The 15,524-nt window shown below is 49.2% G+C and overlaps 1 protein-coding gene across 2 annotated transcripts in view; it reads right to left on the bottom strand.

Moving 5' to 3' along the window:
- Window positions 1–15,524, bottom strand: part of LOC127928967 (procollagen-lysine,2-oxoglutarate 5-dioxygenase 2-like) — a 188,199-nt gene that overhangs the window by 80,772 nt on the left and 91,903 nt on the right. For both annotated transcript variants that reach the window (XM_052516607.1, XM_052516608.1), the window contains exons 4-5: window positions 10,552–10,715; window positions 2,260–2,372 (exon numbers count right to left, since the gene is read on the bottom strand). In XM_052516607.1, coding sequence (XP_052372567.1) covers window positions 2,260–2,372; window positions 10,552–10,715 — 277 coding nt within the window. The remainder of the gene's footprint in view (window positions 1–2,259; window positions 2,373–10,551; window positions 10,716–15,524) is intronic.

The raw sequence follows: 15,524 nt of genomic DNA, 5'->3' as shown, positions 1-15,524 counted from the left end.
TGCCCTGGGCTCTCCATCCATTGTTCCTGATGGAGGGACAATGTATGCCCTGGGCTACCATCCTTGTTCCTGCAGCAATAAGCCCTGGGTACCAGGCCATGAACCTGATGGAGGGACAATCCATCCATTGTTCCTGATGGAGGGACAATATGTCCTGGGCTACCATCCTTGAACCTGAGGAGGGACAATAGAGCCCTGGGTACCAGGCCATTAGAACCTGATGGAGGAGGGACAATGAGAGCCCTGGGTACCAGGCCATTAGTGACCTGATGGAGGGACAATGTAGCCCTGGGTCTCCATCCTTGTTCCTGCAGGGACAATAGCTAACCAGGCCATGGACCTGATGGAGGGACAATAGAGCCTGGCTCTCCATCCATTGTTCCTGAGGAGGGACAATGAGCCCTGGGTACCAGGCCATTAGAACCTGATGGAGGGACAATCTCCTTGTTACCAGGCCATTGGACCTGATGGAGGGACAATAACCTGTATGTCCTGATGGAGGGACAATAGAGCTCCATCCATTGTTCCTGGAGGGACAATAGAGCCCTGGGCTCTCCATTAGTGACCTGTTCCTGCAATAACCCTGGGTGGCCATTAGCCTCCATCCTTGTTCCTGCAGCTAAACTCTGTATGCCCTGGGACAATCCATCCTGTTCCTGGCCATTGTATGCCCTGATGGAGGGACAATCCTTGTTCCTGGCAGCTAACTGATGGAGGGACATGCCCTGGGCTCTCCATCCTGATGGAGGGACAATCCTGCCAGGCCATAACTCTGATGGAGGGACAATGAGCCCTCTACCAGGCCTTGTGACCTGATGGAGGGACAATAGAGCCTGATTCCTGCAGCTAACTCTGTACCTGGCCATCCACCTGTTCCTGCAGGCCATAACTGATGGAGGGACAATAGTATGCCCTGGGCCTCCATCCTGATGTTCCTGCAGGCCATTAGACCTGATGGAGGTCCAATGAGCCCTCCATCCATTGTTCCTGATGGAGGGACAATAACTCTTGTATGTCCAGGCCATTAGAGACCTGATCCATCCCTGTTCCAGCCAGCTAACCTGATGGAGGGACAATGGAGCTCTGGGTACCAGGCCATTAGTTCCTGATGGAGGGACAATGGACCCTGTATGTACCAGGCCATTATGACCTGATGGAGGGACAATGGAGCCTGCAGCCATAACTCCTGATGGAGGGACAATGGAGCCCTCTCCAGGCCATTGTTCCTGATGGAGAGACAATAGAGCCCTGGGTACCAGGCCATGAGGACCTGATGCAGGGACAATAGAGCCCTGGGTACCAGGCCATTAGAACTGATGGAGGGACAATAGAGCCTTGTTACCAGGCCATTAACCTGATGGAGGGACAATAGAGCCCTGGGTACCAGGCCATTAGTTCCTGATGGAGGGACAATAGAGCCCTGGGTATGGCCATTAGAACCTGATGGAGGGACAATAGAGCCCTGTTCCAGGCCATTAACCTGATGGAGGGACAATCCCTGGGCTACCAGGCCATTGTTCCTGATGGAGGGACAATAACCTGGGTATGGCCATGAGCCTGATGGAGGGACAATCCCTGGGTACCAGGACATAACCTGATGGGGGACAATAGAGCCCTGAGTACCAGGACATTAGGACCTGATGGAGGGACAATAAGCCCTGTACCAGGCCATTAGGACCTGATGGAGGGACAATAGAGCCCTGGGTACCAGGCCATTAGAACCTGATGGAGGGACAATAGAGCTCTTGAGTACCAGGCCATTAGAACCTGATGGAGGGACAATAGAGCCCTGGGTACCAGGCCATTAGGACCTGATGGAGGGACAATAGAGCCCTGGGTACCAGGCCATTAGAACCTGATGGAGGGACAATAGAGCCCTGGGTACCAGGCCATTAGAACCTGATGGAGAGACAATAGAGCTCTTGAGTACCAGGCCATTAGAGACCTGATGCTCGTTAGCGAGTTGGGTACTACCAACACATGTCCAGAATGCATAAGAGGAGATCAAACATAAACTCCACGGTCACGTGTAATTTTACCGCGGTCATGACTCATTCTGGCGTGGCGGTAATACCCAGGCAACACAACAACCGTAGGATCCGCAATAATGTAAATACCGAAGCACATTCCAGAGCATTTACCCTATAGAAAAATTCCAGGTATATCAGAGTTTTAGCATGTGAATTACAGTACCGTGAGTGATGACATGTTAGTATACGACCCCCAGCGTTGCTAGAGCCACACGGGACCACCACTCACCCTCTGTTGAGGGTCCAGGTATATTTTGGTGTAGAACAGCTGGTCGTCATCGTTCTCGTGAAGGTTCCACTGCTCTACGATCTTGGTCACATACGGGGCGTAGCCGATGATGCCTAGGGGTTCAAGACAGAGTTAAAACCAGATTGAGTTCAGCAAATGGGGTCCTATAGAACAAAATATGGGGTGAATTGTGGGTGATTGTGTTGTAGTATGGGGTGAACTGTGGGTGATTGTGTTGTAGTATGGGGTGATTGTGTTGTAGTATGGGGTGATTGTGTTGTAGTATGGGGTGAACTGTGGGTGATTGTGTTGTGTATGGATTGTGGACAATAGAACTGTGGGTGATTGTGGCCATGGGGTGAACTGTGATTGTGTTGTAGTATGGGGTGAACTGTGGGTGATTGTGCTGTAGTATGGGGTGATTGTGTTGTAGTATGGGGTGAACTGTGGGTGATTGTGTTGTAGTATGGGGTGAACTGTGGGTGATTGTGTTGTAGTATGGGGTGAACTGGGGTGATTGTGTTGTAGTATGGGGTGATTGTGTTGTAGGCCATGGGGTGAACTGTGGGTGATTGTGTTGTAGTATGGGGTGAACTGGGGTGATTGTGTTGTAGTATGGGGTGAACTGTGGGTGATTGTGTTGTAGTATGGGGTGAACTGTGGCCATTGTGTTTGTAGTATGGGGTGAACTGTGGGTGATTGTGTTGTAGTATGGGGTGAACTGTGGAGTGATTGTGCTGTAGTCTGGGGTGAACTGGGGTGATTGTGTTGTAGTATGGGGTGAACTGTGGGTGATTGTGTTGTAGTATGGGGTGAACTGTGGGTGATTGTGTTGTAGTATGGGGTGATTGTGTTGTAGTATGGGGTGATTGTGTTGTAGTATAGGGTGAACTGTGGGTGATTGTGCTGTAGTCTGGGGTGAACAGTGGGTGATTGTGTTGTAGTATGGGAGATGAACTGTGGGTGATTGTGTTGTAGTATGACTGCACTGTGGGTGATTGTGTTGTAGTATGGGGTGAACTGTGGGTGATTGTGTTGTAGTATGGGGTGAACTGTGGGTGATTGTGTTGGTAGTATGGGGTGAACTGTGGGTGATTGTGTTGTAGTATGGGGTGATTGTGTTGTAGTATAAACTGTGGGTGATTGTGCTGTAGTATGGGGTGAACTGTGGGTGATTGTGTTGTAGTATGGGGTGAACTGTGGGTGATTGTGTTGTAGTATGGGGTGAACTGTGGGTGATTGTGTTGTAGTATGGGGTGAACTGTGGGTGATTGTGTTTGTAGTATGGGGTGAACTGTGGGTGATTGTGTTTGTAGTATGGGGTGAACTGTGGGTGATTGTGTTGTAGTATGGGGTGATTGTGTTGTAGTATGGGGTGATTGTGTTGTAGTATGGGGTGAACTGTGGGTGATTGTGTTGTAGTATTCCACTGGGTGAACTGTGGGTGATTGTGTTGTAGTATGGGGTGAACTGTGGGTGATTGTGTTTGTAGTATGGGGTGAACTGTGGGTGATTGTGTTGTAGTATGGGATTGTGTTGTAGTATGGGGTGATTGTGTTGTAGTATGGGGTGAACTGTGGGTGATTGTGTTGTAGTATGGGGTGATTGTGTTGTAGTATGGGGTGAACTGTGGGTGATTGTGTTGTAGTATGGGGTGAACTGTGGGTGATTGTGTTGTAGTATGGGGTGAACTGTGGGTGATTGTGTTGTAGTATAGGGTGAACTGTGGGTGATTGTGTTGTAGTATGGGGTGAACTGTGGGTGATTGTGTTGTAGTATGGGGTGAACTGTGGGTGATTGTGTTGTAGTATGGGGAACTGTGGGTGATTGTGTTTGTAGTATGGGGTGAACTGTGGGTGATTGTGTTGTAGTAGTATGATTGGTTGTAATGGGGTGATTGTGTTGTAGTATGGGGTGAACTGTGGGTGATTGTGTTGTAGTATGGGGTGAACTGTGGGTGATTGTGTTGTAGTATGGGGTGAACTGTGGGTGATTGTGTTTGTAGTATGGGGTGAACTGTGGGTGATTGTGTTGTAGTATGGGGTGATTGTGTTGTAGTATGGGGTGAACTGTGGGTGATTGTGTTGTAGTATGGGGTGAACTGTGGGTGATTGTGTTGTAGTATGGGGTGAACTGTGGGTGATTGTGTTGTAGTATGGGGTGAACTGTGGGTGATTGTGTTGTAGTATGGGGTGAACTGTGGGTGATTGTGTTGTAGTATGGGGTGAACTGTGGGTGATTGTGTTGTAGTATGGGGTGAACTGTGGGTGATTGTGTTGTAGTATGGGGTGAACTGTGGGTGATTGTGTTGTAGTATGGGGTGAACTGTGGGTGATTGTGTTTGTAGTATGGGGTGAACTGTGGGTGATTGTGTTGTAGTATGGGGTGATTGTGTTGTAGTATGGGGTGAACTGTGGGTGATTGTGTTGTAGTATGGGGTGAACTGTACTGTATTCTTCCATAAATTATAAAGATTATGCATTTCGTTTTCTCCAGAATCTGTCATGTAGCGGGACAACGATCCAAAACACACAATCAAGTATACATGAAAATGACCATATTAAGCGACACATTTGACCTTTTTGAATGGCATAGTTCAGGCCAAAATGTCAGTCGAGATGTCGAGGAAGGACTTTAAACGACCAGTTCATGCTTGAAAACACACAAATGTTGCCGAGTTAAAGCAATTCTGCACGGAAGATTGGGACAAAATTCCTCCTAGAGAGATGTGAGAGACTGATCAACAACTACAGGAAGTGTTTGGTTGGCGTCATTGCAGCTAAATGTGGAACAACCAGTTATTGAGTGTACGGGGGCAATTACATTCAATTACTTTCTCACACATGAAATAAATAAAATAAGTATCGTCAATTATGTGTTATTGATATAATATTAGGTTTGGGATGAACATCTGATATCATTTAGTAAAAAAAAAATATGCCAAACTAGAGTACATTTGAAAGGGTCAAATACTTGTTCACAGCATTCTACATATCATTCAGAAGTAAAAGATTTGATCCAAAAGCACACTGCACACATTTTTCATATGGCTAGCCACATAAAACCACTTCATCAAATAAGCTATAGAAACCAGTGTATGTGGACACCCCTTCAAATAAGTGGATTCGGCTATTTCAGCCACACCCCATGTATAAAATCGAGCACACAGCCATGCGATCTCCATAGACAAACATTGACAGTATAATGGCCTTATTGAAGAGCTCAGTGACTTTCAACGTGGCACCGTCATAGGATGCCACCTGTCCAACAAGTCAGTTTGTCAACTGTCTGCCCTGCTCGAGCTGCCCCGGGCGACTGTAAGTGCTGTTATTGTGAAGTGGAAACTTCTAGGAGCAACAACGGCTCAGCCGCGAAGTGGTAGGCCACACAAGCTCCCAGTACGGGGCCGCAGAGTGCTGAAGACATAAAAATGGTCTGTCCTCGGTTGAAAGACTCACTACCGAGTACTATACTGCCTCCGGAAGCAACTAGAACTTTTAGTCTGGAGCCTCATGAAATGGGTTTACATGGCCGAACAGCCACACACAAGCCTAAGAGCACCATGCACAATGCCGAGTGTCGGCTAGAGTGGTGTAAAGCTCGCCGCCGAGATCGGTGTGGAAGAACTTGTCTGACCTGCACAGAGCCCTGACCTCAACCCCATCAAACACCTTTGGGATGAATAGGAACGCCGACTACGAGCCAGGCCTAGTCGCCCAACATCAGTCTCTGACCTCACTAATGCTCTTGTGAAGCAAGTCCCTGCAGTATTGTTCCAACATCTAGTGGAAAGCCTTCCCAGAAGAGTAGAGGCTGTTATAGCAGCAAAGGAGGGACCAACTCCATATTAATGCCCATGATTTTGGAATGAGATGTTCGACGAGCAGGTGTCCACATACTTTTGGTCATATAGTGTATAAAACCACATGACCACATCTACTGCGGAACTAAGTAATGAACTAAAAAAAACTCCTGGTGAAAATGACGAGCAAAAAAAGCCTCCTAGTGAAAATGATGGTCCTTACTCTAAACACCTCTCTGCTCTGACTCTAGCCCCACCCTTCTCCTGCTCTGACTCTAGCCTCACCCCTCTCCTCTCCTAACTCTAGCCTTACCCCTCTCCTCTCTTGACTCTAGCCCCACCCCTCTCCTCTCCTGACTCTAGCCTCACCCTTCTCCTGCTCTGACTCTAGCCTCACCCCTCTCCTCTCCTGACTCTAGCCTCACCCTTCTCCTCTCCTGACTCTAGCCTCACCCCTCTCCTCTCTGACTCTAGCCCCACCCTTCTCCTGCTCTGACTCTAGCCTTACCCCTCTCCTGCTCTGACTCTAGCCTCACCCCTCTCCTCTCCTAACTTTAGCCTTACCCCTCTCCTCTCTTGACTCTAGCCTCACCCCTCTCCTCTCCTGACTCTAGCCTCACCCTTCTCCTCTCCTGACTCTAGCCCCACCCTTCTCTTGCTCTGACTCTAGCCCCACCCTTCTCCTGCTCTGAGTCTAGCCTCACCCCTCTCCTCTCCTAACTCTAGCCTCACCCATCTCCTCTCCTGACTCTAGCCCCACCATTCTCCTGCTCTGACTCTAGCCTTACCCCTCTCCTGCTCTGACTCTAGCCCCACCCTTCTCCTGCTCTGACTCTAGCCTTACCCTTCTCCTGCTCTGACTCTAGCCTCACCCCTCTCCTCTCCTGACTCTAGCCTCACCCTTCTCCTCTCCTGACTCTAGCCTCACCCCTCTCCTCTCCTGACTCTAGCCTCACCCTTCTCCTCTCCTGACTCTAGCCTCACCCCTCTCCTCTCCTGACTCTAGCCTCACCCCTCTCCTCTCCTGACTCTAGCCTCACCCCTCTCCTCTCCTGACTCTAGCCTCACCCCTCTCCTCTCCTGACTCTAGCCCCACCCTTCTCCTGCTCTGACTCTAGCCCCACCCCTCTCCTCTCCTAACTTTAGCCTTACCCCTCTCCTCTCTTGACTCTAGCCCCACCCCTCTCCTCTCCTAACTCTAGCCTTACCCCTCTCCTGCTCTGACTCTAGCCCCACCCCTCTCCTCTCCTAACTCTAGCCTTACCCCTCTCCTCTCTTGACTCTAGCCCCACCCCTCTCCTCTCCTGACTCTAGCCTCACCCTTCTCCTGCTCTGACTCTAGCCTCACCCCTCTCCTCTCCTGACTCTAGCCTCACCCCTCTCCTCTCTGACTCTAGCCTCACCCCTCTCCTCTCCTGACTCTAGCCTCACCCTTCTCCTCTCCTGACTCTAGCCTCACCCCTCTCCTCTCCTGACTCTAGCCTCACCCTTCTCCTCTCCTGACTCTAGCCTCACCCCTCTCCTCTCTTGACTCTAGCCTCAGCCCTCTCCTCTCCTGACTCTAGCCTCACCCCTCTCCTCTCCTGACTCTAGCCTCACCCCTCTCCTCTCCTGACTCTAGCCCCACCCTTCTCCTGCTCTGACTCTAGCCCCACCCCTCTCCTCTCCTGACTCTAGCCTCACCCTTCTCCTGCTCTGACTCTAGCCTCACCCCTCTCCTCTCCTGACTCTAGCCTCACCCTTCTCCTGCTCTGACTCTAACCTCACCCCTCTCCTCTCCTGACTCTAGCCCCACCCTTCTCCTGCTCTGACTCTAACATCACATCTCTCCAGTTCTGACTGACTCTAGATTCACCCCTCTCCTGTCATACCATTCCCCAAACAAACCAAGGTTTCACCTCTCTGTGACCCTCCAGACCAGGTCCAGATAAAATAGAGCAGAGACAGACAGCAGGACCTGTCCCTGTTAGTTAGGTCCCTGGGTGATGTGGTTAGTTTGGCCCCTGGGTGATGTGGTTAGTTTGGCCCCTGGGTGATGTGGGCACGGAAGCCTGCCCTCAGAGACAAAAACACAAGCTGTAATTTGATGCAGAGTACGGCCCACGGGGGACCAAGACAAATACACATGTCAACTTAATGACAGCCGTGCACCAGGGAGAGGGGGGCAGCTGCTACAGGCTACAGGCTTTATAGAGGCTGAGAGGGGCCTACAGGAACACCACAATAATCAACCCTTCTACATTAGAAATAGCAGTAGGATGTTTCCACACCACACAGAAAGAATCATCATAACACAGTTCTGAATGTAGTGGTAAAGTCAGCACGATTGTCCCCTTGTTGGTCTGTGGAGGTGATGAACGAGGCGCAGAGGACCTAAAGTTCAACAGAATCATCAGAAATACCTACTGTCCTCCAGGCAGGAAAGACCTCGGTGACTGTCTCAGTGCCCGTCGTGAAGTTTACAGAGAAAAACACAATCTTTGTTGTTTTTATTCTCCCTACGTGAAAACACAGCCTGTGTGTGTTGTCCTTCCTCTATGAGCAATCAGTGTTGACACAGCAGAGCAGTGTCTATCAGGAGCGGTGACGAAGTTACAGTCACGTCAAGTGCAATAGTTCAAAGAGCAGAGCAGTGTCTATCAGGAGCGGTGACGAAGTTACAGTCACGTCAAGTGCAATAGTTCAAAGAGCAGAGCAGTGTCTATCAGGAGCGGTGACGAAGTTACAGTCACGTCAAGTGCAATAGTTCAAAGAGCAGAGCAGTGTCTATCAGGAGCGGTGACAAAGTTACAGTCACGTCATGCAATAGTTCAAAGAACTGACCTCATTCTTGATCTGTGAATTCTCTGAGGTCCTCTAAACTCTGGGCTGTAGAGGGATGACCTATGAGTTTTATGGGGTCCTCTAAACTCTGGGCTGTAGAGGGATGACCTATGAGTTATATGGGGTCCTCTAAACTCTGGGCTGTAGAGGGATGACCTATGAGTTATATGGGGTCCTTTAAACTCTGGGCTGTAGAGGGATGACCTATGAGTTATATGGGGTCCTTTAAACTCTGGGCTGTAGAGGGATGACCTATGAGTTATATGGGGTCCTCTAAACTCTGGGCTGTAGAGGGATGACCTATGAGTTATATGGGGTCCTCTAAACTCTGGGCTGTAGAGGGATGACCTATGAGTTATATGGGGTCCTTTAAACTCTGGGCTGTAGAGGGATGACCTATGAGTTATATGGGGTCCTTTAAACTCTGGGCTGTAGAGGGATGACCTATGAGTTATATGGGGTCCTTTAAACTCTGGGCTGTAGAGGGATGACCTATGAGTTATATGGGGTCCTTTAAACTCTGGGATGTAGAGGGATGACCTATGAGTTATATGGGGTAGAGGGAATTCTAAACTCTGGAGGGGTAGAGGGAATTCTAAACTCTGGAGGGGTAGAGGGAATTCTAAACTCTGGAGGGGTAGAGGGAATTCTAAACTCTGGAGGGGTAGAGGGAATTCTAAACTCTGGAGGGGTAGAGGGAATTCTAAACTCTGGAAGGGTAGAGGGAATTCTAAACTCTGGAAGGGTAGAGGGAATTCTAAACTCTGGAGGGGTAGAGGGAATTCTAAACTCTGGGGGGTAGAGGGAATTCTAAACTCTGGAGGGGTAGAGGGAATTCTAAACTCTGGGGGTAGAGGGAATTCTAAATTCTGGAGGGGTAGAGGGAATTCTAAACTCTGGAGGGGTAGAGGGAATTCTAAACTCTGGAGGGGTAGAGGGAATTCTAAATTCTGGAGGGGTAGAGGGAATTCTAAACTCTGGAGGGGTAGAGGGAATTCTAAACTCTGGAGGGGTAGAGGGAATTCTAAACTCTGGAGGGGTAGAGGGAATTCTAAACTCTGGAGGGGTAGAGGGAATTCTAAACTCTGGGGGGTAGAGGGAATTCTAAACTCTGGAGGGGTAGAGGGAATTCTAAACTCTGGAGGGGTAGAGGGAATTCTAAACTCTGGAGGGGTAGAGGGAATTCTAAACTCTGGAGGGGTAGAGGGAATTCTAAACTCTGGAGGGGTAGAGGGAATTCTAAACTCTGGAGGGGTAGAGGGAATTCTAAACTCTGGAGGGGTAGAGGGAATTCTAAACTCTGGGGGTAGAGGGAATTCTAAACTCTGGAGGGGTAGAGGGAATTCTAAACTCTGGAGGGGTAGAGGGAATTCTAAACTCTGGAGGGGTAGAGGGAATTCTAAACTCTGGAGGGGTAGAGGGAATTCTAAACTCTGGAGGGGTAGAGGGAATTCTAAACTCTGGAGGAGTAGAGGGAATTCTAAACTCTGGAGGGGTAGAGGGAATTCTAAACTCTAAACTCTACATTTTTCACTTCTCCCGTTGACTTGCCAAACCCCAAACCCCGGTCTGGTCTGTCGAGTCTGTTTCACGAAGTTGTCCCGAAAGTATCGCAATGTTGGGCCTCTGTGTTTAGAAACTCTGTGATGACGGTGTTCTGGACCCACCTCCTGAGTTGAGGAAGCGCTTGCCGCTGCGGACGGACGGGTATTTGTCCTGTAGGCGTTTATCAGGCCAGACCAAACCCTCGGCAGCAAACAGGACCTTGTGATTGGCTTCCTGGAACTTCCTGAGTATCTCCTCTGGTCCCCCTGCGAAGATAAGATCATAACTGGAGAGAGATAAGAAGGGGGGTAGAGTGAGAAAGAGAAGGAGAGAGAGGGCAGAGAGAGAAGAGAGAGGGGTAGAGAGAGGAGAGAAGAAAGAGAGGGTAGAGAGAGAAGAGAGGGTAGAGAGAAGGGTAGAGAGAGAAGAGAGAGAGGGTATGGAGAAAAGAGAGGGTAGAGAGAGAAAGAGGGTAGAGAGAAAAGAGAGAGAGGGTAGAGAGAAAAGAGAGAGAGTACAGAGAACAGAGAGAGGGTAGAGAGGGTAGAGAGGGGGTAGAGAACAGAGAGAGAGAGGGTAGAGAGGGTAGAGAGAAGGGGTAGAGAGAGAAGAGAGAGAGGGGGAAGAGAGAGAAGAGAGAGAGGGTAGAGAGAGAAGAGAGAGAGGGTAGAGGGAGAAGAGAGTGTAAGGGGGTAGAGAGATAAGAGAGAGAGGGAGAAGAGAGAGAGGGCAGAGAGAGAAGAGAGAGAGGGTAGAGAGAGAAGAGAGGGTAGAGAGAGAAGAGCGACGAGAGAAAGAGGGTAGAGAGGGAAGAGAGAGAAGGTAGAGAGAGAAGAGAGAGCGAGGGTAGAGGTTAAATAACAGCATATTTAGACCCGAAGTTATACTACTACTATGGGCAGCTTCCCCCATTTCCTCCTCGAACTCCTCTTATCTATTCAACATCTGATTATCACTCCTAGCAACTGGGCCATAACTGTCTCCACGGTAGATATACATCTAAAAGAAACCATTTATTTTTATACTCCCCCTTTATTTAACCATGTAGGCCAGTTGAGAACAAGTGAGACATGAGACATTCTTCACGCTGAAGCAGGGTGTCGGCTCACATTCATGCATTTAAATAACCAATGAATGTGCAGATTGGCACATATGTTTTTTATTATTCCTCATTGCAAAAATTATATTTTAGTCTCGGGAGGTGTGTTTCCTGACCAATTAAGAGGTTGGTTAATGATTGTCCCCCAGGGAAAATCCCCAGAATAAATTACAAGATAACTCAATAAATCTTTAAAAATTGTTTACATATTTGCCAAAGATGTTTCAGTTGTACGTCTAAACTAAGGAGTTTGGTGCAGTATTTATCAAGTTAAAACAAGATGTGCGTCGTGTTGTCTAATGTAAACAGGTCTGTCTCACTGTTTATACTGGATGTGGATTGAGAGCAACACCGCAGCTGTTCAGCCCAATGGACATCGTCGAATCAGAACCCGCCATTTCTTTACCCGTTGTGACGCACGGTTGTTCCTCATTCCGTTTTTAGACTAGACTGACTTTATGACCAAAACGATCCTATTTATAGTCAATGTGAATACTCCAATGATGTTTCTGACTCATATCGATGTCAAATAGGCTAATTTCTAAGGAATGTGTTGCTTTTTAAAGGCAGTTGCTCTGCAGAAAAGGCATTTAGGAAAGAATTTTGAATGAGAAGAATGCACACACACACACACACACACACGCACGCACGCACGCAATACACACACATACACACACACACACACACACACACACACACACACACACACACACATACACATACGCACGCACACACACACACACACACACACACACACACACACACACACACACACACACACACACACACACACATACACACACGCGCGCGCACGCACGCACGCACGCACGCACGCACGCACACACACACACACACACACACACACACACACACACACGCCACTCTGTAACTGCTGCTCATCTCTACATCTACTGGCCCGCAGAGATCCATGACCCTAAACGTCACGGTGGTCTACTAGAGATGGTAAAGGACAGATCCATGACGCCACACGTCACGGTGGTCTACTAGAGATGGTAAAGGACAGATCCATGACCCCACACGTCACAGTGGTCTACTAGAGATGGTAAAGGACAGATCCATGACCCCACACGTCACAGTGGTCTACTAGAGATGGTAAAGGACAGATCCATGACCCCAAACGTCACAGTGGTCTACTAGAGATGGTAAAGGACAGAGATCCATGACCCCACACGTCACAGTGGTCTACTAGAGATGGTAAAGGACAGATCCATGACCCCACACATCACAGTGGTCTACTAGAGATGGTAAAGGACAGATCCATGACCCTACACGTCACAGTGGTCTACTAGAGATGGTAAAGGACAGATCCATGACCCCACACGTCACGGTGGTCTACTAGAGATGGTAAAGGACAGATCCATGACCCCACACGTCACAGTGGTCTACTAGAGATGGTAAAGGACAGATCCATGACCCCACACGTCACGGTGGTCTACTAGAGATGGTAAAGGACAGATCCATGACCCCACACGTCACAGTGGTCTACTAGAGATGGTAAAGGACAGAGATCCATGACCCCACACGTCACGGTGGTCTACTAGAGATGGTAAAGGACAGATCCATGACCCCAAACGTCACAGTGGTCTACTAGAGATGGTAAAGGACAGATCCATGACCCCACACGTCATGGTGGTCTATTAGAGATGGTAAAGGACAGAGATCCATGACCCCACACGTCACGGTGGTCTACTAGAGATGATAAAGGACAGATCCATGACCCCACACGTCCCGGTGGTCTACTAGAGATGGTAAAGGACAGATCCATGACCCCACACGTCACGGTGGTCTACTAGAGATGGTAAAGGACAGATCCATGACCCCACACGTCACAGTGGTCTACTAGAGATGGTAAAGGACAGATCCATGACCCCACACGTCACGGTGGTCTACTAGAGATGGTAAAGGACAGATCCATGACCCCACACGTCACGGTGGTCTACTAGAGATGGTAAAGGACAGATCCATGACCCCACACGTCACGGTGGTCTACTAGAGATGGTAAAGGACAGAGATCCATGACCCCACACGTCACAGTGGTCTACTAGAGATGGTAAAGGACAGAGATCCATGACCCCACACGTCACGGTGGTCTACTAGAGATGGTAAAGGACAGAGATCCATGACCCCACACGTCACAGTGGTCTACTAGAGATGGTAAAGGACAGAGATCCATGACCCCACACGTCACGGTGGTCTACTAGAGATGGTAAAGGACAGATCCATGACCCCACACGTCACGGTGGTCTACTAGAGATGGTAAAGGACAGATCCATGACCCCACACGTCACGGTGGTCTACTAGAGATGGTAAAGGACAGAGATCCATGACCCCACACGTCACAGTGGTCTACTAGAGATGGTAAAGGACAGATCCATGACCCCACACGTCACAGTGGTCTACTAGAGATGGTAAAGGACAGATCCATGACCCCACACGTCACGGTGGTCTACTAGAGATGGTAAAGGACAGATCCATGACCCCACACGTCACAGTGGTCTACTAGAGATGGTAAAGGACAGATCCATGACCCCACACGTCACGGTGGTCTACTAGAGATGGTAAAGGACAGATCCATGACCCTACACGTCACAGTGGTCTACTAGAGATGGTAAAGGACTGAGATCCATGACCCCACACGTCACGGTGGTCTACTAGAGATGGTAAAGGACAGATCCATGACCCCACACGTCACAGTGGTCTACTAGAGATGGTAAAGGACAGAGATCCATGACCCCACACGTCACGGTGGTCTACTAGAGATGGTAAAGGACAGATCCATGACCCCACACGTCCCGGTGGTCTACTAGAGATGGTAAAGGACAGAGATCCATGACCCCACACGTCCCGGTGGTCTACTAGAGATGGTAAAGGACAGATCCATGACCCCACACGTCACGGTGGTCTATTAGAGATGGTAAAGGACAGATCCATGACCCCACACGTCACAGTTGTCTACTAGAGATGGTAAAGGACAGATCCATGACCCCACACGTCACGGTGGTCTACTAGAGATGGTAAAGGACAGATCCATGACCCCAAACGTCACGGTGGTCTACTAGAGATGGTAAAGGACAGATCCATGACCCCACACGTCTCGGTGGTCTACTAGAGATGGTAAAGGACAGATCCATGACCCCACACGTCACAGTGGTCTACTAGAGATGGTAAAGGACAGATCCATGACCCCACACGTCACAGTGGTCTACTAGAGATGGTAAAGGACAGATCCATGACCCCACACGTCACAGTGGTCTACTAGAGATGGTAAAGGACAGATCCATGACCCCACACGTCACAGTGGTCTACTAGAGATGGTAAAGGACAGATCCATGACCCCACACGTCACGGTGGTCTACTAGAGATGGTAAAGGACAGATCCATGACCCCACACGTCACGGTGGTCTACTAGAGATGGTAAAGGACAGATCCATGACCCCACACGTCACGGTGGTCTACTAGAGATGGTAAAGGACAGATCCATGACCCCACACGTCACGGTGGTCTACTAGAGATGGTAAAGGACAGATCCATGACCCCACACGTCACGGTGGTCTACTAGAGATGGTAAAGGACAGATCCATGACCCCACACGTCACAGTGGTCTACTAGAGATGGTAAAGGACAGAGATCCATAACCCCACACGTCACGGTGGTCTACTAGAGATGGTAAAGGACAGATCCATGACCCCAAACGTCACAGTGGTCTACTAGAGATGGTAAAGGACAGATCCATGACCCCACACGTCACGGTGGTCTACTAGAGATGGTAAAGTACAGATCCATGACCCCACACGTCACAGTGGTCTACTAGAGATGGTAAAGGACTGATCCATGACCCCACACGTCACAGTGGTCTATTAGAGATGGTAAAGGACAGATCCATGACCCCACACATCACAGTGGTCTACTAGAGATGGTAAAGGACAGATCCATGACCCCACACGTCACGGAGGTCTACTAGAGATGGTAAAGGAC

The sequence above is a fragment of the Oncorhynchus keta genome, unplaced genomic scaffold (genome assembly GCF_023373465.1).
Source record: "Oncorhynchus keta strain PuntledgeMale-10-30-2019 unplaced genomic scaffold, Oket_V2 Un_scaffold_515_pilon_pilon, whole genome shotgun sequence".
Classification (NCBI taxonomy): Eukaryota; Metazoa; Chordata; class Actinopteri; order Salmoniformes; family Salmonidae; genus Oncorhynchus; species Oncorhynchus keta.
The sequence above is the reverse complement of the archived record's forward strand: the minus strand, read 5'-3'. Positions and strand labels throughout refer to the sequence as shown.